Source organism: Miniopterus schreibersii, assembly GCF_964146895.1.
Source record: "Miniopterus schreibersii genome assembly, chromosome: 6".
Classification (NCBI taxonomy): domain Eukaryota; kingdom Metazoa; phylum Chordata; class Mammalia; order Chiroptera; family Miniopteridae; genus Miniopterus; species Miniopterus schreibersii.
The window spans coordinates 2843715-2865845 of NC_138107.1; the positions used below are offsets into that span (position 1 = coordinate 2843715).

At 53.5% G+C, this 22131-nt stretch overlaps 2 protein-coding genes across 11 annotated transcripts; both read right to left on the reverse strand.

Moving 5' to 3' along the window:
• Positions 1-7960: 7960 nt before the first annotated feature.
• On the reverse strand, positions 7961-8899 carry PSORS1C2 (psoriasis susceptibility 1 candidate 2; the record flags this gene model as incomplete). The annotated part of the gene is made up of 2 exons (XM_081140381.1): positions 7961-8313; positions 8845-8899. The coding sequence occupies 2 exons, from the start codon at positions 8897-8899 to the stop codon at positions 7961-7963; spliced, it is 408 nt and encodes a 135-aa protein (XP_080996507.1).
• A 2079-nt stretch (positions 8900-10978) lies between these two features.
• Positions 10979-22010, reverse strand: CCHCR1 (coiled-coil alpha-helical rod protein 1). 10 transcript variants are annotated; one of them, XM_081140375.1, is made up of 18 exons: positions 21803-22010; positions 20692-20758; positions 20400-20613; positions 18214-18517; positions 16208-16371; positions 15971-16106; positions 15749-15859; positions 15414-15563; positions 14861-14971; positions 14651-14757; positions 13673-13785; positions 13450-13495; positions 13166-13302; positions 12843-13031; positions 12657-12758; positions 11768-11919; positions 11497-11665; positions 10979-11251 (listed from the first exon to the last, which is right to left on the reverse strand). In XM_081140375.1, the coding sequence occupies exons 2-18, from the start codon at positions 20705-20707 to the stop codon at positions 11139-11141; spliced, it is 2334 nt and encodes a 777-aa protein (XP_080996501.1). In that variant the 5' UTR covers positions 20708-20758; positions 21803-22010; the 3' UTR covers positions 10979-11138. The 10 variants fall into 10 exon arrangements, with proteins under 10 accessions (XP_080996501.1, XP_080996500.1, XP_080996497.1 ...); XM_081140374.1 differs by having other exon boundaries at positions 20692-20824; positions 21803-21987; XM_081140371.1 differs by adding an exon at positions 17890-18040 and having other exon boundaries at positions 12657-13031; positions 20692-20824; positions 21803-21931.
• Between the last annotated feature and the right edge of the window lie 121 nt (positions 22011-22131).

Here is a 22131-nt window from a genome sequence, read left to right on the forward strand (position 1 = left end):
GATCAGTCTGAGGGTCTAGACTTTCTTCCCTTTGTGGACGAGAAAGGGCTGCAGTAAGTCACAGATCCCTAACTGGGCAGGTTCGGTGGGCAGTCACCCTGTCCGTTGTCCCTGAGCATCTAGGTTAGCACACTTTGAAATGCCAGAAACAATGGGCCTTGAAGGAGTAACCATGCTCAAGAGCACCAAACCTCCACTCCCCTGGAACCCGACCGGCCTTGCTCTCTCGGCCTCCTGTACTCTTCTCGTCCCCTCCTTAACCTCAGATGCATACGAGAGGCTGCAAAATGTTATTCTCGGGAGCATTTGGGGTCTTGCTTTCCAGCATATGTTGTCAGTTTGGCTCAAACTCATATAAATTCTTTTTTTTTTTTTAATCCTCACCTGAGGATATTTTTTCCATTGCTTCACAGAGAGAGTGGAAGAGAGGGGGAGAGAGAGAAACATCAGTGTGAAAGGGACACATTGATTGGATGCCTCCTGCACGCTCCGGGGCGTGGGATCGAGCCTGCAACCGAGGTACATGCCATTGGCCGGAATCGAGCCTGGGACCCTTCAGTCCACAGGCTGACGCTCTAACCACTGAGCCAAACTGGCCAGGGCTAAATTATTTTTCTTTTTAAACAAAGTTGTCTTTATTGTTTTCTTACCGCCTCTTTGAGCGTCAGAGTTGACCCCTCCCAGGAATAGGGCATTTGAGGAGATAAATACTTATTTGGCCATCCACTCATCGGCAGGGGGAGGCTTAATTAAAATAGTAATATAAAAATAATAACAATGCCCTGGCTGGGTGGCTCCGTTGGTTGGAGCGTCATCGCGTACACCAAAAGGTGGAGGGTTCGAGTCCCCGTCAGGGCACACACCTAGGTCATGGGTTCCATCCCCAGCCAGGGCGCATGCAGAAGGCAACAGCTTGATGTTTTTCTCTCGCATTGATGTTTCTCTCTCTCTCAAATCGGTAAAAACAAGTCCTTGGGTGACGATTAAATAAGTAAATAAATAAACAAAAATAATAACGACTGTGATCAATAATAAAACGTTCCCTACGACCTCCTAATGTGCAGTTGGTGAAGCTCTGAGAACCCCTCTCCCGGGAGGGGCCGAGGCACGCCCATCTCCACCAAGCAGCCCTCATCAATACCCTCCCCACCGGTCTGCCTAGGAATGATATCCCCCCCCCCCACGGGCAGTTGGCTCAGGGAGCCCCGCCTCGGTCCTCCCAGAAAGGGCCTGTCGGTGCGCCCCACTCCCTCCCCCTCTCCTCTGGCCTCTCCCCTTCATTGTCCCTCCTCCTCTGGACGCTTTCCCCTCCTTCCAATCACTGTCACCTCCTCCTGCACGCCCTTCCTCCCCACCTGCCTCTGGTCTCCTTCACCTACTTCTTCCCCTGCTTCTCCAGCTTCCTTTCCTCTGGATCAAAGCCTGTGCTTCCACCCTGACCCTGAGCAGAGACTGGGATATGCCCCAACTTGGCCTCACCGGGGACGAAACAGAGTGCAGCCCGGACCCCAGACTGCCCCCAGGGACCCGGCTTGGACACAGGACAGAGGGGCACCCAAGGCAGAAGTGGGGCGACTCTACTCCCAGTGGCTAGCACGGGTTAGGCAGGGAGTGGAGGAGAAAGGTGGGCTGAGAGCTGGGCATCGGCTCCCCAGGTCCTGGAAGCCCAGGCCAACCTCGCAGTCACCACTCAGCCCAGGCTCTCCCTGAGTCCGAGCTCCCACATGTTCCTCCCAGCGGAGCATGGCAGTCCTCAGGCCTGGCATTCCTCAGGCTCTCTGCTGCCTTACATCTCTGGGTCCTGGGATTCGGGTGGGCCCTGCCAGAGGCTGTCACCGGGAGCATTCCGATTCAGGGGCCAGGGGGAGCCTCTGCGGCCATTCCGAGACCTGTATCAGGGAGGCTGCAAGACTCAGAGGTCCCTGGGGCAGAGATGCCCAAAGCTTCCTCTTCGTGGGGTCTGCAGTCCCATCACTGCCCATGGAAGCTGGGAGCCACGAGGCCTCGGAGAAGCTGTAGGACTGCTGCGGGCACCTCTGCCCTTTTCTCCAGGAGCCTACTGGGGGACAGTGTGGAGGGCTGGGACCCCGCGGCACTACAGACCACACAAATGAACTGCAGCCAGCCTGGACGTGCTGACAGCCCAGGTACCAAGTGAACAGAGAAAAACTCATGTTCCTTACATGAACACCCTTCATCCCACACCTCCCTGCAGTACATGCTGAGCGTGTATTCCTCCCCTCCACTGGGCACAGATCCCTCACAGGAGCTCCTGAACCCGGCACCCACACCTACACAATCTCCCCAAGCTACCCGTCCAACAATATATCTGTCTTTTCTAGATTATAAATCTGATACCATTGCAATAATCCGGTTAATATTTAATGGGAAAGGAGTAAAGGGAAGACTAGATAATATAGGCAGGCCATTTATACAGCTTTTACTAGAAAGCTGTAATTTAACATTCAAATCTGTCCCCACTGATTGATGGGGGAAGGGACTGGACAAAGGCACTTTAGACACATGCCCAATAAGGTCTGAGTAACAGGAAAAGGAGCTTATCTGTCAATCACATCTGGGAATAGGTAATGGGCCAGAATAAATGTGGCCACTGCAAGGCCCAAAACCCTGAATATTTAAACTTCTGAACAAAGGAGTCCTTTGGCCTCTCCTGCTTGCCTGAGCTCCTGTTGCAGGGGATGTGCTCCCCTGCGTCCCCATGGCTCACACAATGGACTAATGGAGTTTTATTAGCCTGAATGCTGAACTGGTCCTGGCTGCAACATGGAGCGGAAGCTCTGGACACTGGCCTTGCTTTTGGCTCTGCTGGAACCCCAGTTGCCCCTCTTTCAGGAGTGGGTTAAGGGGCATGGGATTTACAACCAAAGGAATGTAACTCCATGCAAATAAAGCCTTTTACCACATCCCATCCTCCCGTGGGGGTTCCTGAAAATGCTTATTTCAGCAGGACCCCACCCTCTCATGTCTGAGAAATCTGGCCCACCATTTCAGCCTACTCTCTGTTGCCCAAAGTCATCATTCATTCATCAGTGAATTCAGACATTCAGCAGCCCTCGTGATGGTTAATTTTCTGTCCACTAGGTTGGGCTATGGGATACCCAGGGAGCTGGCAACACACTGCTCTGGCTGTGTCTAAGAGGGTGCTTCTGGAAGAAATTAGCATTTGAATTGGTGGACTGAGTACAGAAGATTTCGCCCTCACCAATGTGAATGGTGTCATCCAGTCTTTGACCAGACGGTGGAGGAAGGGCTAATTTACTCTGTGAGCTGGGACATCCAGCTTCACCTACCCCTGGACTTTGGCACTCCTGGCCTTTCCTCTGGGACTGGGACCTACGCCATCTGCTCCCCTGGTTCCAACTCAGACTGCATTACTGCACTGGCTTTCCTGGGTGTGCAGCTTGCAGGTGGCAGATCGTGGCTCCATAGTCTCAAACCAATTCCTACGATGAATCTCCAATGCTATATTCTATTGGTTCTGTTTCTCTGGAGAACTGTCACTAACACAACGTACTAAGCGTCCTTGGAGGCCCAGGCACTGTATTTTGTGTCAGGGGTACACAGATGAATAAAGAGATGGGAAAATGTAGTGGTTAAAACCAGAGACATTGACATTGGATGACCTGAGTTCAAATCCCAGTTTTGCCATTTGTCCTCCGAATGACCTCACATGTACCTCTCCATAGCCTGATTCTCTCTTCCCAAAAATGGTGATAATGATGGGATTATTGTGTAAATTAAGTGAAAGCTTAATCTGTAGGGCATTTGACAACAGTGGCCACACACCACAAGCACAGTGAGAAGCACCTTGGAGGGTTCGAAGAAGACTGTGCTTCGTGGCTTAGGTTGATTCACCAGAGGCAGATCCTGAGACAAATATTCCAGTAAAAGGGATTATTAAAAAGTGATGAGGGTGGGGAGAAGGAAAAGGGAGTGGGGATGCTACCAAGCAGGGTCTGCCTTGGGCCAGACAGTAGTGTGTGAATTCTTGACTTTGTGCAGGAAAGGTGATTTGGAGAGTACATTTATTAAAGCTGGGGACAGTGGAACAAGGACGGACCAGGACAGAGGAAGCAACAGGAGACCCTAGGCGGGGCTGCTTTAGCTCACTGAAAAATCAGAGACAAGGGGCCTTGGAGACAGATTCAGGAGGTTAGCAGGGGACAGCTGCCACTTCCCATTGCTCCCCTGGTTGCAAATTTTGTGGGGACTCAGAGTTTAGGAGATGCATGCTTGAGAAGGAAGAAGGCACAGGCATGCTCCCGGGAGAGAGGGCACACCCAGGCGCCTTTTGAGGGTTTGTTTGTTTAAAAAATATATCTTTTTTTATTTCAGAGAGAGGAAGGGAGAGGGAGAGAGAGAAAAACATCAATGATGAGAGTCATTGATTGGCTACCTCCTGCACGCCCCCTACTGGGGATCGAGCCCGCAACCCCGGCATGTGCCATGACTGGGAATCGGTGATCTCCTGGATCATAGGTCGATGGTCAACTGCTGAGCCACACTGGCCAGGCTTGTAAGGGTTTTTAAAGGCTGGGAGATTAGGGGAGGTCTTAGGGGAGGATCTCAATAGAATATTCATCAGCTTTATGCTGATGTGCCAAAATGAGATTGATTCCCCAGGCTTCATCTGTCCTTGGGTGTGGCTGGCAAATGGCACTAATTGGATTTCTGCTGTCTCTCCCTCTATCTGAGTAGGGTGATTTGGGTTATTTGCCCTAAGGTTGGGGAGGAGAAGTGCAAACCATTTACTCTTAAGTGTCCTTGATAAGGGGAGATAGGATTTAGCAATTTTAGATGGCTGTAAACTGCTTGGCAGGTTAACTGTCTTAGCTTCCCTATCTCACTTGTCCTGGCTGACTAGCCTGTCTCAGGGACAGGGACCTGGAAGGGAAGGAGGCCAAGCAAAATCTCACAGAGAGCAACCTGGGGTCAGAGAACTGGGGTATTGGTACCCCCCTATTTGTCGGTCCACTTAGGGTTGGGGCAGGGGATGGGCTGTGTGGAGTGGCACTACATTTCCAGGTGCTTCCAGCACTCCCTGCACCTGGCAAAGTCCCAGCAGCCACAGAGGTCAGTAGGCACCCAAATGGTGAAAGGCCTTAGAAGAAATGTGCAGAACAGCCTCTGCCCCCGGGGGCTCAAGGGTAGGACGGCTAGGAATGAGTCGGAGTTCCAGGGTCTGCTGCAGCCAGAAGCGGTGGCCAGGTGAGGGTGGGGGCGGCCAGTGGACAGGCGGCACCGAACAGAAACCCGACTGGCTGGGGAGCGAAGGCCATTCCAGGCAGCCGGGAACAGCACACACGAGACCACAGCCCGAGGCTGCCCACGCGTGCACGCAGGGCCGGGCCGCGGGGACTGCCCCTCCCAGCCGGCAGCCCGACCTCCGGGTCCACCTGCCACACAGCCTGCCCTTCCGCTGCGCCCTCCTCCTGGAAGCCTCCCCTGATTGTCCCAGCTCCCTCCCCTTGAGTGTCATTCGAACTCAGGACATTGACTCCAAGGCTACTTAGGTGCTTCCTCGAGTAATTATTTAGTTACATGCAGCCCTACTGTCTGTGACATGGTTATTTAACTTTGCATGTAAATCTTGTCTCCTCCAGTTTAATTTTAAGCTTCTCGGGCCTGGGAACTGTATACTTTCATTCTTTATACTCTCCCAGGGCACTCAGTATTGATGGTCATGTTACAGGTATAAGATAATGACTGCCTGAGTGAATGGTGAACCCAAACCACTTTGGGGCCTATTAAATTTTTATGTTCCAAGATTATTTCTAAACTCTAAACTTAGGGTTGTTGTTGTTTTCAAACTGGTGACTTACAGGTTTTAATGGGAGTTACCACATAAACAAACTGGGTCCTATGGGATGAATTTTAAGGTCAGAGCCCTCGATTTCTTTTAGCCCCTCTTCCGCCCCCACCCTGGTCAGCCACTCAGTTAACAGGCCGTTGGGATCTCTGGACTCTTGCCCTTTCAACTTTCCTGCTCAAATACCCTCTCTTAAGTAATTTTATTTTTTTAATCCTCACCTAAGGATATGTTTTTTAACTGACTTTAAAGAGGGGAGAGAGAGAGAGAAAGAAACATCACTGTGAGAGAGACACATCAATTGCTTGCCTCCCGTATGCGCCCAGGCCAGAGATGGAATCCATCCGCAAATCCTTCAGCGGCCGGATGACACTCCAGCCGAGCTACCTGACTTGCCCATAGGTACACCAAGGCTGGGGTCGACGCCCAGTCAGGGCACGGACAAGAAGCAACAAATGAATGCATAAATAAGTGGAACAACAAATTGATGTGTGTCTCTCTGAAAATTTTTTTTAAAAAGAACTGTAAAATATTGTACCCCTCACTTATCCTTAAGTCAACAGCTAACATTTTCCATTATAAGTTTAAGTACTGAAAAGGGTATTATACTTCCCCGGGAAATGCACTTCATACCAACGGCCGCCTGGCTCTTTCAGTGGAGCAGATGGGCCTGACGCTTCGCGCTCCCACATCCTTAACATCCCTTAATATGTGAACAGGCCCTTGGACCAGCCAGCAAACTCACCTCATTTCTTTTTCTTTTTGTTCCTTTTTCCGTTCCACTTTCCCTATAGAGTTTTATCTGAATGAAATTTTCATTGTATCTTTTTTTGTATTTTATAGTATTTTTGGAAAGTCCTTATTATATATCTCTGTAACAGAGATACATATATAAATTGAAGTTTATTTACTGTGGTTGTAAGACTAAATGTTAAATACAGTTATTTTTGCAGTGAGTCTATAATGACAATTGTTTCAAGACATAATTGATCAAAACTACAAATATCAAGTATGAGTAACAGAAAAACAAACTTTTATTGAAAATGCATCTCTCACCCTGCCTGTGTGGCTCAGTGGTTGAGCATCGACCTGTGAGCCAGGAGCTCGTGGCTCGATGCCCAGTCGGGGCCATGCAGGAGGCAGCCAATCAATGACTCTCTCATCTATCTCTCTCTTTTCCCCCTCCCTTCCTCTCTCTCTCTCTCTGAAACCTTTTTTTTTTTTTTTAAAGAAAGAAAAAGAAAGAGCTGATTTCTATTTCCCATTTACTTAGGCTCGAGGAAGAGCCCCATGGCCGGGTTCAGGGCGGGTAAGAGAGCTGGGCCTTTGAGTAGGGGGAGAAGGGCGCTGTGTTGCTGGAGGCGGGTGCAAAGGGGACAGCTGTCCGGCAGATTCATTTCGGAAGGGGGCACATATATTTGTGAAAAACGATCCCCTTAACACTTGTCCAGCACGCTTGCCCCTGGGAATGTTTCCATGTTTCAGCAGGGGTTTGCAAAAACTATGAGCTATTGAAGAGAGACTTAACCTGGCTTCTCCTTATTCAAAATCGGGTCCCAGAGTGCGGTAAACGTGGGTCTGAGAGCCCTTGGACCCTGACAGTTATATCTCCAGCCACCCTGCGACTGAGCCCCACATACTGGTGCATACTGCAAGCCAGGAACTCAAGTTACTTCCAGGTCTCCGTAGGGGTGTGGCTGTGAGGAGGGGCCAGACCATTGGCAAAGCATCAGCCTAGATTCAAAATTAAGAAATTATTTTTCCATTTCACAGAACCACTATCACTACCTCCTGATAGTTCCTAACTGCAAGCCACCCAGTGGCAGCAGAAAACACAGAGCGGCCAGTGGGGCCCAGGAGCCCCAGGGTCGGGAGGAGGAGGTGGGGGCAAGTAGATGAGAGGACTGGACCAAGGCAGGGTGTATGCTCGTGCCGTCAGAGAAAAAAGAGGGGAGACGCAGCGGCTGAATACGGATCTCAGGAGGGGATAGAAAATACCGAGAGGGACCTTCAGGGTTGAGAACACAGTTGAGGGAATGAGGAAGGGAATTACACAGTTAGGCTGAATGGGGGATAACTCAGGGGAGTCAGAAGGTGGAGATGGGCTCGGGAAGCCTCTGGGAAATCCCTTTATCTGTACTCTTCCAGGGGTAGGTCCTGGTCTGGCTCCTCCTGAGGCCCGTGGTCCACCTCAGGGGCCGGTGGCCAGGGGTTTTCTGGTGGCTGGGGTCCTGCTGGCCAGGGATCGTCAGGCAGGGGAGGTTGAGGAGGATCAGTTCTAGGAGGCTCAGGCGGCCAGACTCCAGATTTAGGGTCTCCCCAGGGATGACTGGGGCCTGGAGGTGGAGGGTCCTCAAAGATAGGGGGTACCCCTGGCCAGGGGTCACCAGGGATTGGAGGACCCTGAGGCAATGTTGGGGAGCCCTCCTCTGGTCCGGCCTCTGTGGGTGGGGAAGAGGTGTGGTCTCCACTGCCTGAGATGCCTAGAAGGAGAAAGGAAAGAGGTGGTGAGGCCCAGCAGGCTGCAGACACAGCCTGTCTGGGATGGACCACAGCCTGAGCTGATCCCAGAAACAGACCTCAGAAGTAACTCCCCACACATTTATAAAACACTGAAGTGGTCCTAAAATGACGTGAGAACTCTGTCTCGAGCCATTAACTTACCTTTAGACTGAGACGGCCCCCAAATAAGCCCTATCCAGCCTTGATTGGGTCATCCCACCTTGGCCCCATGTGGCACCCTGTGACCTTCACCCTCCTTCACTACACCTCAGCTCCGCACATCCAAATTCTGACCTAAATGGCCACATGGAGCTACCTCCCAGCCTGCAAGACATGTGCTCTGAGCTACATGCACCTCTCGCAGCCTTTTAACTCTCCCCTCATGCGAATTCCCAGAACCTCCTCCATCCCTATGCATCCAGTTCACGCCCCCTCCTTAGTGGTCTCCTTCTTCTCACCTTGACCATCCCCCATCACCCCAAATTGCACCCTAGCCTCTATCCCCAGCTCACCTCCAGTGTACAGGCAAAGGACCAGGATCCCCAGCAGCTTCCAGTTGAGCATCATGGCTGTGTCTTGGCCCCCAAAGTCAGGGGTGAACCAAACCTGGGTGCCTGGGAACCCCAACAGGCTTTATAGGGGCGGAGGCCAATCTCTGGGGAGAGACCAGCCCAGTGACACAAGGAATCCCATCAGAACCTAACTGGTCAAACACGTTTGGAAGGCCATGGCTGATGTGTAACCTCTGAGGCTGGCGTCCCTCATTTTAGTCCCCAGCTCAGACCCAAACAAGCAGGCTCTGTGGATGACCTGGACCTTGATCACCCCACCCATCTCCACATACTGCTCATACACTCCCTGCAGCAATCACTGCCCACCTGTCATCTCCGTAATCTCAAGGACTTCCACCTTTCATTCCTCAAAGCCACTGGAAGCCACCAGGCATGGGAAGCACCAACTTACAGGGCTGAGGACACCTGGGGAGGGGCTCTCTCCCTTTAAAATACCTGGGATGCAGCTAGGATGGTGTCAGGACACAGAGCTTCCCCCACCCCTTGGAACTTCTACTCCCCTCAGGACCCAAGCATGCTGCTCTGGAGCATGCTGACAGCTCCAGGCATGCAGGAGGCCTCTGAGGAATTTCCTCCAGGAACCACCTGGGGTGGGTGCGGGCAAGGAAGGTGAGGACATCCTGATTCCTTCTTTCCACCTTAGAGCTGGTTCCATCAGTCAGGGCCAGAGGCTCAGGAAGAGGTTGGCTCAGCTCCTGGTCATCCCAGCCTCTTCCTCCTCCCTCTGGACCCTCTTCCTGCCCTTCCAGTCCCCTCCCCGTCCTTGGCTCCAACTCTGCCTACCTCCTTCCTCCCCTTATGCTGTCTATGTCTCTCAGGAATCCTGCTAGAACTTTCCCTTAGGAAGGACCCCCCTGCCTGCAGTCTAATGAGCTTCTCAGAAATAACGTGTCCAAAACAGGACTCAATTCCTCCCAAGTTGTTCCCCACTTGGTCCCTCCCCAGCAGCATGGGACACCACTGTCCCTCTGTGGCCCATGCCCTCGCTGGAGCACCTCTCCCAGCGTCCCTCTAACTGCTCCCTTTATCCCGCCCACACCCACAGAGAGCCACCTTGGCTCTTAAAAGCATAAACTGGATTGTGTGGTTGATTCCCTGTTTAAAAAGTATTTGAGGGGCCCTGGCCGGAGAGCTGTTGGTTAGGGCAGCCTCCTGAAACACCTAGGATGCAGGTTCGATCTCCAGTAGGGCACAAGCAAGAAGCAATGATGCATAAGTAAGTGGAGCCGCAAATGCTCTCGCGCTCCCCACCTGCCTCCCCCGCGCCCACTAAAATCAACAAATTTTTTTTAAAAAGGTAGCTGAGCCCAGCCAGGCCTGGTTCAGCGGTTGAGCGTCAACCTAGGATCCAGGCGATCAGGGTTCGATTCCTGGTCAGGGCACATGCCTGGGATGCGGGCTCGATCCCCAGTCAGGGGGTGCAGGAGGCAGCCAATCAATGACTCATCAGTGATGTTCATATCTCTCTCTCCCTCTCCCTTCCTCTCTCTGAAACCAATAAAGATATATTTTAAAAAATAAATTAAAAAATAAAAAGGTAGTCGAGGGCTTTCTGCAGACTAAGTTCTCCCAGCCCACCTAGGCACTCCCCCTGCAGGAGCCCCCCCCCAGTGGTGGCACAGCTTGACCCATTCCACTCAGGTCCAACACCATGTCCCCTCCTCAGAGGCCTTTCCTGTTCCCTCACCTACTCCACCCCAGCCCAGTCAGCTTCTGTCACATCACTGTCATTTGTTCTCTTCATAGCACTTGTCTGAAATGCTCCGTCATTCACCAGGCATGTCTCTCCCAGGGACCTTCCCGGCAAGCCCCACGGGTGAGCAGGACACTGCCTGTTGAATGGGTGAATATTTATCTGCCTCTGGCACTAATCATCTTTCAGAGGTAAAGAGTTTTAAAACTAGAGAATAAAGAAAAACTGGAGCTTCTCAAGAAACTTCCCAAGCAACCTAGAAAGGGGTTTTGGAAAAGGTACCATATAGATAAAGTTGTGTGGGGGACCACCTCTCACATTTCCCCAAGAGGCAGCTGCACAGAAAAGCCCCTCTATTCCCAAAGACAACGTGTCCATGAGGTGGCTTCTATTGTAGTCATCTTTATTGAGGCACAGAATCCAGACACCTTGGTGGCTGGTATCCCCAAGGGCAGGCCCCCCAAACCTCACCCCACTTCTCCATGATCCTCCTGGCCCCCTAGGGCCCCCGAGCTCCCAGGGGCTCTGAGCACCCGGCAGCTCAAAGACAGACGGGAGCAGGAGAGTTCTGGTTGTCTCCTTGAGAAGCAGCTTCCTCTCTGGAAATGGCCTCACTCAGGCCCTGCAGGTCATCCAGCAGGACAGAGAGGGATCCTGGGAAAGAAGACCCCAGGGGATGGGAGCCAGATGGGGGAAGGCCATGGTGGTTCTGTGCAGAGAAACAGGCTGCCACAGGGCGGGAGGGGTGAGGGAGGAGGTTCTCTGGTCCATGGCGGGCGTGGATAAAGGAGGCTGAGAATCTCCAAGAGCCACAAAGAACAGGGCTCATGCACTGGAGTGTCTGGGATAGAGGTTCCAGTAGTGCCCCCCCCCCCATCTCTTCCTACTCGGTCCATTACCTTTCACAGTCTTCCTGGGGGAGAGTGCTGCTGCTGGAGGTCCTGGTGCTGAAGACCCTGACGGCCTGGGGCTGGACTGCACAGGCTTCCCCTTATCCAGGGAAGGAAGAACTGCCAACAGTCGCTGCTGCTTGTAACGGGAGAGGAGACCCTCCTGCTGCAAGGTGGCCTGGGAAGGAGAGGGTTAAACGCCACCTAGCCAGGGCAGAGCCTCCCCCTCCTCTTTCCACACCTCTATTCCCAACCAGCCCCCAGCCTCTGCCTCCCCTACCAGCATGAGGTTCTTGTCCCTCTCGAGCTCCTGCAGGCGCTGGGTCAACCGCAGCCCCTCCTCCTTCCGGGCCTCCTCCTGCAGGCGCCTGAGCTCCTGGTTCCGCTCCTTTTCCCGGGTGGCTTTGCGCTGCATCTGACGCAGGGAGACCACTGTGGGGAAGCAGGACACAGAGGGGACAGGTGTGGGGACGCCCAGAGGTGGCAAAGCCCCATGGAAACAAGGCTGGGATGGGCAGGAGCTCTGATGTCTCTCCTGCACAGCGGGGAGGCAGCTGCCCCTCTAGGACCCTATGAACCCATGAACCCACAGCACCTTCCCCACCCGGACCTTCCCAGAGTCCCTTAGGGGAAATCTGGATATGGACTGCATATTAGATTTTGTGCAACTAATGTACATTTTCTTAAAGCGTGGCCATGGCATGAGGTTATATGGGACATTTCCTCTTTGTAGGAGATGCAGGTCAACAGCCATGATGTTTGTAATGCACTTTCAGTAATTCCCCAGAAATGTGTTTAGCAATGTGTGCAGAGAGAGAGCAAGTGTGGCAGGTGGTCACAGAAGGCAGAGGGCGGGTACTTATCACATGACCCTTTCCACTTGCGAGGGGTTTGAAATTTTTCCTAATAAAGAGCTGGGGGTACTCCTTGGTGGGAGATGAGGAGTGGCAGTCCCTTTTGTTGGGGCAGTGGCTGGGAGGTGCTCCAGGGCAGGTCACTTGGACTGGGTGCTGGCTGTGTGGGTGTTCGCCACTAGAGAATTCAGCTATGCCATTCCCTGATAACTTCACCTGCATATTTCACAAAAAGCTTTACAGAAAATTTCTAAAATAACCTGTCTCCATATTTCCTTCTCCCCAGAAGCCCACATCCACCCCTGCAAACCTCACCGGCCTTGGCATGCTCCTGCCGAGCCTCATTCAGTCTCCGTTCTGTTTCTGAGAGCTGGTCCCGTAGCCGGGATTCCACTTCAGCCACCTTCTCTTGCAGAGCTGGGGTGAAGGAGCACATGGGGTATGTTGGGGAGCCGTAGCTCGTGGAACCCACCCTCCATGCCCATCTCCCCTCCTGCACACCTTGCCCATAGATCTCCTGCTGCTGGGTCAGTTCCTGCCGCAGACTGGCAGCCTCCTCTGTGCTCTCCTGCTGGCTCTGGCGAGCCGCTTCCAGCTGCAGCCCCACACTGGCCAGGGACTCCTGGGTCCGCCGCAGCTCCTGCTGCAGCTGCTGGGCCACCTCATTCAGCTGCTGCCGCTCCGCCTCCCCTGGGAAGGGGTGGGCTCAGGCTCCCTTGGGCCTCTCCACACCCTCAATCCCAGCTCTTCCCTCCTCTTCTCCACTGTGTCCCCAGTGCACTGACTGCCCAGCTGGAATGCAAAGACCGCAGGGCCTGGAGTACCTTGCTCCCGGGCGCGGCCCACCTCCTGCTGGATGATGTGGGCACTGAGCTGCACTTCTGCATCCAGGCGGCTCCGCTCTTCCCGCAGCTGCTCCAACTCAAGGCTCACATCCTCTGTTGGTGGGGCTGGGGGGCGGCTGAGACAGAGTGGAGGCAATCACCCAGCTGCCTTACCCCTACGCCCCATTCCTACTCCATTCTATTGTTTTGGGTCTCAGCAACCAACACCTGAAAGCCCCACCACGATCCCCCAATCCACCACCTCCAAGTGCCCTGAACTTCACCTCTCCTGGCGCAGCTGAGCAAGGGCCAGTTTTCGAGCCATCAGGCCTGGGGGAGAAAAGGCAGACAGCAACAGAGATGAGTGAGGGGAGGAGGAAAGGGGAGGTGGGGGTAAAGGAAAAGAGGCACGGGCTGATGAGACAGCAAGAGGATGGACATGGTCAGCAGAGAGCTGGCGGGGCGGGACAGGGCAGCACAGATCTGGCCTGACAGTGGCCTACCCACCCTGAATGGTGTGGACCTTGCGGACGGCATAGCTGACTCGGCTGCTGAGGCTGGGCAGCCGGGCTGCAGCCTGCTCCACCTTGGCCTCGGTGTTCTGGAGCCAGGTCTGAAAGCTAGACAAGGGACAAGGCCACTGACCCTTCAACCCCACCTCATTCCCAAAAGGACTTGACCTGCGGTAGAGACAACTCCCTCTACCCTATCCTGCAACGGCCCTGTGGGCAGCAGGGAAGGGAAAAGCCAAAGCCGTGTCATGTCGTGTCCGGGCTCCTCAGCTGCTAAAACAGGAAAACCTGAGGCTTGAGCCCTGGAGTGACTGTCACATAAATATGATCCAGTTGCTCATCAGAAAACCATGGCCTTCCTGGTCTCCAAGCTTCTCCTCTGGGTCATAAGGTTCATGGGCACACCTTATCTGGGCCTAGATGCCACCGCAGGCAAGGGTGGAGGAGACATGGCTCTGACAGGCCAAGACGAGTGCCCCCAGGCTGGCTTGACTAGTGAATTTAAACTTTTTCACCTGCAGGCCCCTGGGCACCGCCGCAGGTCTGGGCCTCTCCGGTCATTGATTTTAGATGTACTATCGATAAGCAGATAAAGCGTACAGCTTTAGATTTTTTCCCAACTAATCAGGGTGTGCCTGTAAAATTGTAAAGAGAAAGAAAAGAAGAAGTCCCCACATTCCCCATCCTTGAACAACTGAAGGTGGGGTCCTCCCAGGGCTCCCTTTAGCTCAAGCTGTTACTGGACCAAATACAGGAGGAAGCTGCCTCACCTGCAGCCAAACACACAGTGGCTGTGAGAGCAACCCTGGTGTGCACAAGGAGGGGCTGCCCCAGGAGAAACAATACAGGAACTTTACGGGGCCAAATACCTCCAGCCAGCTTTCCAGCTGCTCTTGCTGAGGCTCTTAAACTCCAAGGTGCCTGGGAGGCTGGGGAAGCAGAAATCTTACCCCACCCACCCAGTCCCAGACACCTGCTGACAGCATTGGCCACAAGCTTCAGCTGCTCCTCAGCCGAGGCTGTCTGCTGCTGCCCCCGGCGCCAAGCTTCCTGGGCCCGGTTCAGCTCCATCTGCAGGGACTGTGAAGGAGACAATAAAGGAAAGGGTCCCTTCTCCAGGGTGTGGCCCAAGGACCCAGGCTTCCCAGGCTCCCTTAGCCCCTGCCTGGCCTCAGACACTGACCTTGGCACCTAATCGCTCCACCTCCACCTGTGCAGCTCTGTCCTCCAGGGAGCGCTGCAGGATGGCCTGCTCCTGGCTCTGGGCTGCTGCTCTTTCCTGGAGTTCTGCCACCTGGGGGAGGAGAGGAGGCAGGCGGGGCACTGGGAGTGCAGGGACAGGTGCAGAGGTCTCAGAAAGAACACCATTCAGGGAGACAAGAAGCTTGGGTTCCCGAGAATGGAGTCTGAGTCCAGGTCTCTATCCAAAGCAATTTCCACGTGCCCACACCTTGAGGACCTGCCCACCCCTCCTCAGAGAGGCCGCTCTTCACCATCCTATCTGATGCCGCCCCCCTGGTCTCTGTCACGTGGTGGGTCACCCCTTTCTTCACAGCACAATTACTTGATGTTACCTATCTGCTTGCCTCTGTATCTACTCCAGGACCTAAGCTCTGACTTTGCTCTGGGCTGTTCCCAGCATATGGCAGCCACTCACTAACACTGGTTGAATAAATGCCACCCCATATCAGCAGCAAGTTTGGGGGATAACATGGGAAGGAAAAGTGCCAAGTAACCTGTCCCTTCAGCTGCTGCACGCACGCTCCATGCTCCAGTTCCTGGGCCTTTAGCTGCACCATGAGGGCAAACACCTTCTCCCGCCAGCGTGTCAGCAGGGACTGGCCCTTCCTGGGGAACTCGGGCTCTAGGGAATCTGAAGGCCGCACCTGTGGGGCAGGGGAAGAGGCAGTGTGGCTACTAGGGGAGCAGAGGAAGCTGCATCTTGGTTTTTCTCTGCACTGCCAGGCGACGGGAGCCACAGTGAGAAGAGGTCTGTGTACAGCAAGAAAAGCTCTCAGCGGGGTCACACCCACCCCTCCTACCCTCAGGGAGGCACAGGCGAGGGGCCTACCTTCCTGGCCAGCTCCTCCTCCTGCATGGAAAGGATGTGTGTGAGGCTCTGCACGCGCACCCGCAGCAGCTCTGCAGTCCCGTGTAGGCCATCTCGGTCCTCCTGCAAGTGCTGCCAGCAGGACAGGCTGGAGAGTGCCGGTCTGCACCCTTCTCTCCTGGGGCACGCCCTCCCAGGCCTGGGCCACCCGCATCGGCTGCACAGATGCACTGGCATTCTCACCTGCACGGTCTCTAGAAGCTCCAGTCGCTCTGACTCCCATGTCTGGCTGTGAACCTCGGGGGGGACTTGTTCCCCCACATATCTCCTTAGGTTCTCAACCAAGGTCACCTGAACCTCCAAGTCTTCTTGGGTCTTGCTAGGATTAGGGTGGGAATAGGGTAGCCATCAGTGGGGCACCCTAGAAACTCACCCCACCCACCACCTGCTGGGCTCCCCTTGGGCCACCCACTTACTTACCTCAGCTGTTCCCGCAGCAGCTGGGCCTCCCTCTGGGCCATGGCCAGCTCCGTGGCTTCTCCTGCCCTGCTGGCTTCCATGCTAGTCAGAGACTTCTCCAACCCCTCGGCTTTGTTGGTCAAACTGGAAAGAGCCTCCTGGTGAGCCCGTGTCAAGGAGGAGAGCTGCAGAGAGAGGGGGCTCAGCCGGGGCAGGCTCACCCCCACACCTGGGCTTTCCAAGTCACCCCCTGCTTTGACCGTGTTCCCTCCCACTTCCTGTGACCTTAGACAACAACCAAACACATCGCCCAACAGTGCCATCAAATGGGGACATCTCTGGGGCCTTACTCCCCATCGCCCTCCAGCTCATCAGCAGTTCCTGTCAGGTCTTCCCCAAAATTACATCTTCACTTCTCTCCACTTTCCACCACTAGCCTGAGGTAGGCCACCCTCACCTCTGGCCTAGACAATGGCAACAATCTCCCGACCAGCTCAAGGAACCTCCAGTGGCTCTCCATGGCATTCCGAACAAAACCCAGCTTCCTCCCTCAGCCTTGAAGCCCCCGTGCCAGGGCCTGCTTCTCTGAGCCCATCTCCTATGGCTCTCCTCACGTTCCACATGTCACCTTGTTGAGAAGGCCCTCCATTCTCCAATCCCCACCCACCACGGCTCTGTCCTTCCGCCTGCTCCAGGCCTTTCAGCACTTGCTGTCATCTGAGATGACCTTGGGTCTGCCACAGCCCACTTGAAAGGGAGCTCTAAGAAGGTAGGAACACTAAGGAAGTCATGGGACAGACAGGAAAGAGGGAGCATGGCTGTCCTCATCTCCAGTCTGTCTCCCTTTGCCCAATTTCCATGCCACAGTCAGAGTGATCTTTTTGGATAGAAGTCACAAAGCTGATCCTGTCATTTCCCTGTTTTAAACCTTTTACTAGTTGCTCAATGTTCTTAAGATAAAGTTCTGAATGGGCCAAGGCCTCGCAGTCATCCACACAACCACCCAGGGTCCCGCAGCTCCTGCACACAAGCCCCTCTGGCCACCTCCTGTCCCATGTGCTGTCTGCGGTCACAGCAGCTCCCCTCGCCACCCCACACGCCTCACCAGCCAACTTCTACTTGGAACAAATATCACCTCTTATAATTAAGCATCTTTCGTGAACCTAAAGGCCATTTATATTTTCCTTTGAACTTCTCTGACTCCCCTTGTCAATTTCTACGCACACATTATATAATAGGGGTATTCGCCTCTTCCTGTGACATGAGCTGTAAATATTCTTCTTAGTTTATCATCTGTCCTTTAATTTTACTTTTACTGTCATTCCTAAGTTTAGTATTATAAAGTCAACTACCAATCTTTTCTTTAGTGGCTCTGAATTTTGATTCATATGTAAAGTCCTTCCCCATTCAAGGTTACAAGGAATTTACCCAGATTTTCTTCCAGTATCTTTATGGTTTCGTTTCTTAACATGCTGACTGATTAGGGTGACCTTCCTAATTCCCCTACCAGCTAGGGCTCCCTTGTCCTTCTTCATGGCACTTCTCCCAAATGCAGGCAACTACTTAGGATTAAATCAAGTGTTGAATGTGTGTTCCCCACTAGGCTGCCAGCTGCACCCAGGAGGTAGAGACTCGCTGATGTGCTCACCAGAGGCTCAGCTCCTGTCTCAGGGATGGAAGAGTAAGCACAGATAAATGCTTACCAACTGAGCAGTCTCCCCTTCCCAGTCCATCATACGACACACACTCCCAGTGCTCCCAGATTAACTGGGTACCCGGAGTGAAGGAGGAAGACAAACTACTCCCTACTGGAAGGGGAAGGAGGGCTTCAGGTGGTGGGTGGTCATCTGAGTCCTGGGAACAAGAACAATCTGAATAAGACCAAAACACCAAGGTCTCCCTCTTCCAGGTCATGCTTTTTCATCACCCCACTGCTCGTGGGGGACTTTTCTTCAATATCTGCTCTGTGAGGGGAAGCCACTTCCCAGATCCCCACTGTGGGGCCAAGCCCTTCCCACCCCATTCACCTGCTCCTGGTGCAGCCTCTGAACCTCCTCCATCTCCCGCTGGCTCCCCTCTTCCAGGTTCTTCCGGACAACCTCGGCCCCAGCCAAGGCAGCACGCAGGCCCTCGGCCTCAGCTCGGCCGGCCTTCTCTGCCCGTGCCAGAGCCTCCAGTTCCATGGCCTGGGCCTCCAGCCTCATCTTCTGCTGCAGCGAGGTCTCCCGCAAGACCCGGACCTCCTCCTCGAGCCGTCGCAGCTCCTGCAGCTGCCTAGAGATCAGTTCTGCCTGCTGGCTCAAGGCCTGAGACTCCTGCAGCTCCATGGACCTTGAAAGACAGGTTAGCACAGGTGAGACCTGTCTCTGGCGCTAGGAAGGTCGCCACAGTCATAATAGTCAGAAAAGATCCCTCTGTTCCCATGTGGGGAGAAGGGGTGGACAAAGCTGGGCCATAGGGATCTCTGCATTTCCATCACCATTGTCATTCGAGGCCCTACTAAGCATATTAGGTCTAGTGTCTGGGCTCATGGCTCTCTAGAGCAGCGATTTTCAACCCGTGTGCTGTAAGAATTTTTAAAACATGCAATACCTGACTATTTAGTCATGGGTGCTGACCTCTTTTCCCTTAAACTGTCAAGTAAAAAAGTGGCAACAGCCAACACAACAACAGCTGTCTGGTGTGAATGCCGTATTAAACAATAAATAGATAGATCATAGAATAGAGTTGTAGTTTATTGGTCACGTCACATAAAAAGGTTGCATCTGATTGGTTAATTCTTGGTACCAGAAATCCTTATATTCAAGTATAGGCACCCAATTTTTTAAAAAGTCACTTTGGAGCAGAAAGAGTAGGTAATTACTATTATTATATTTTTTGTAAATCAATCAAAATTATACCCTTTTTTGTCAGATCAGCAAAAAATACATTTTTGGTGTGCTACAGAATTTTAGTAATTAGTTTATGTGCCATGAGATGAAAAAGGTTGAAAATCGCTGCTCTAGAGAGAGCAATATACAGGCCAATGTCCTAACAGCAACTGTGCACATCATTAGGCCACACATTCTGAACTGAAGAGGTTGGAAGGATACTCAGGTGCTTTCGAATTCTGATTTAAGAGCAAGGAGAAGTGCAGAAGTGGAGAAAGAAAGCTCATGGCTTCCAGTACCAATATGGGGAGGCCAGGTGCTGGCTGAAAGCATATATGGGCGTTAGGTATGCTCAATGAGGGTCTGAGAGAACAGTACATCAATAAATTATGTAGTCCCAACCTTTCGAGACTGGTGTAATGTAAATTTTAAAGCACCTTATAACACGGCTCTTGGCACAGCTCCCTCACTGAGGCCCAGAACCACAGGATTTTTTTAAAAAGCAGGGAACTGCAGCCTACAGAAATTAAGCTGATGGCCAAAGGACCCATAGCTGGTAGCCACACTAGGAACAGAGAGTCTCTGTCTCCTGACACTAGAGCAGGTGTTGTCATCATGCTCCTTCCTCTTTGATGGAGTCCAGGGTAGATCCGCCCACAATCCCACTCTAGAGCACAATGGCACAAAGACATGCCAGTTTATCAGGGAAAAGATACACAGGAAACATGAATAAGAAGCCTGCCCGGCCAGCATGGCTCAGTGGTTGAGCGTCAACCCATGATCCAGGAGATCGCGGTTCGATTCCGGTCAGGGCACATGCCCGGGTTACAGGCTCCATGCCCAGTCGGGGGCATGCAGGAGGCAGCTGATCAGTGACTCTCTCTCAACATTGATGTTTCTCTCTCTCTCTCTCCCTTCCTCTCTCTAAAATCAATACTTTTTTTAAAAAAAAAAAAAAAAGAGTAAGAAGCTTTACAGACAACACATCAACAAATAGCATGGCCAGCTCCAACAGCACATACTCTGTCAAAATAAGTTCATACTAGCACAGTACAGCATCCCAGTCTGAACTTCATCTTGCCTTATTAACATCAGCTGTTGGTCAATGTCTCTTCCCTTATAATTTTAAGTTCCTTGATATCAGTATTTCCCCTATTTATTTGTTATCCCCACCCCTAGCATCTAGCACGCTCTTATTATTACTTATGCCTTGTACGCACCAATAATTGCTATGGAAAAATGAAGAAATTATGGAACTAAGGTCTGAAGTAGGGTAAGAATCTATTTCAGTAAAGGATCACTGGCAAACAGGCCTGAGAAAACAGTGACAGCAGACCTCCTACCTGCCTCTCTGCCCCGGCTCCTGCCCATTGCCAGAAACATCCTGTTCCCACATGATCATTTGAGGTCTATGGATGTCTGGCCGCCTCTCTGAGACACCTTGATGGGCTGGGTGTTGGACCAGGGGAATGTCTGAGACCCAGGTGGGAGCCATTCTTGGCATGGTTGGAAGGGGCCGAGCTTGGAAGTGGGATGGGGGGATGAGCCCAGTGGAACCTGAAGAATCACAAGGACAAAGACGGTCAGTTTCCCAGGAAGAGACAATCGCCAGTCCCCTAGCGAGGTCCCACTGACCTGAAGGTCGGAACATCTCCACATTATTTGAAGTCTCTAGATTCTGTGTGCAGCCATCTAGGTTCCCCTGGACAATAGGAGAAACAAGGGCACTGCAATTCAATTTTCAGGCAACCTTCCAGAGAGAAAGCCCCTAAAATAACAAAGTTACAATACTCAAATAATAGGTCCAGCAGACTCTAAGCTCCTCTTTTCCTACTTCCCGAAAGAAGTAGGAAATACCCAAAGACCACTTGCTTGACCCAGCCTGGTTCCTGAGGTAACTATGGCGATAGCCACGGGGTGGGAGGGACTTGACTGAGACAGGCTGAGGGAGCTCTTCGGCTTTACTCAAACTTTCAGGGTCTGGGCAGCGCCTTTACCCTCCTCCTCAAGTTTCTACAGCCTCTGCCATTCCTGGTCTCAGGTGAGAGCGGAGGGACGCAGTGCAGGGGCCGCGAGCCCAGTCTCCAGAGTCCCCTCGGTGGCCCAGCGAGGCCTTGGGGAGGCCCATCCGCACACCACCAGGCCAGCGCCCCTGGGTCCCCCCCTACTAAAGCGCTGGCCCAAGGCCTGGCCCCAGGTGGATGTGGCATGCCGGGCAGGACGGCTCCCCAGGACGCTGGGAGTCCAGGCGGCCTAGACCCCTGGGCGGAGAAGCCAGCTTCCTGACATCTCCCACACCTTCCAGCCGCTCCCCCGTTTCTACTACCCCGTCGGCCTCCAATCCTGTCGCCCACCCTCCTCTCTCGAGTCCTAGGGCACAGAGGGCTCTTCAAGGTCTCCCACTCTCCCGCCCAAATTCGTCGAGCTCCCCCAACCTGGGATTCCCATCGGCCTCCCTCCCTGCACCCTGATTTGCTTTTCTCCTGCAGGCATCCCTCTGCTCCCCCGCTCTCACCCTCCCCCGCTCAACAGCCTGCTCTCGCTCCGCGCCCCAGCGGCTCTCGGCCCCGCCCCTCCCCGACGCCCGAGTCTCCCCCGTCGGCCCCTGAGCTCTAAGGTGCTCTGACCGCCTCGTCCGTCCCTTCACCCGGCCCCAGGCCCCCAGGCCCCCATGGCCCCCGGAACCCACCCCCAGCCCGCTCGGCCCCTCCCCTCCCCCAACCAACGCTTCCCGACTGCCCCTCACCTAGCGCGAGAGCCCCCTCGACTCCTCGGCCACGCCCCCTACACCTCGCTCCCCGCCGGCCTCGGCCCCCGACCGCGCCTGCGCAGAGCGGGCCCCAAGGCGGGAGGCTCAAAAGCCGGGTTTCACCTCGGGAGAGGGAAAGAGGTGCACGCAGGCGCAGTAGTGTCTAAAGCCGGGTCAATTACGACGTTAGCTATCTCCGCGCCCTAGCGGCTCCTCCCAACTCTGGGAACCGGGAAAACTTGTGAACCAATAAGAAAAGGTGGAAGGCGGGACATGGCGGACACTGTCAGCTTCCGACCAATAGAACAGAGGCGGCCCTAGGAGCT

Bases quoted from the DNA above. Each gene is read 5' to 3' on its own strand.
- CCHCR1 (XM_081140370.1), bottom strand. From the start codon at position 21,266: ATGCCACATCCACCTGGGGCCAGGCCTTGGGCCAGCGCTTTAGTAGGG. The intron at 20,614-20,691 runs GTCAGTGGGACC...GTGATTCTTCAG, and splicing joins GGAGATGTTCCGACCTTCAG to GTTCCACTGGGCTCATCCCC. The intron at 18,518-20,399 runs GTAGGAGGTCTG...CTGTCTTTCAAG, and splicing joins GAGCCGGGGCAGAGAGGCAG to GTCCATGGAGCTGCAGGAGT.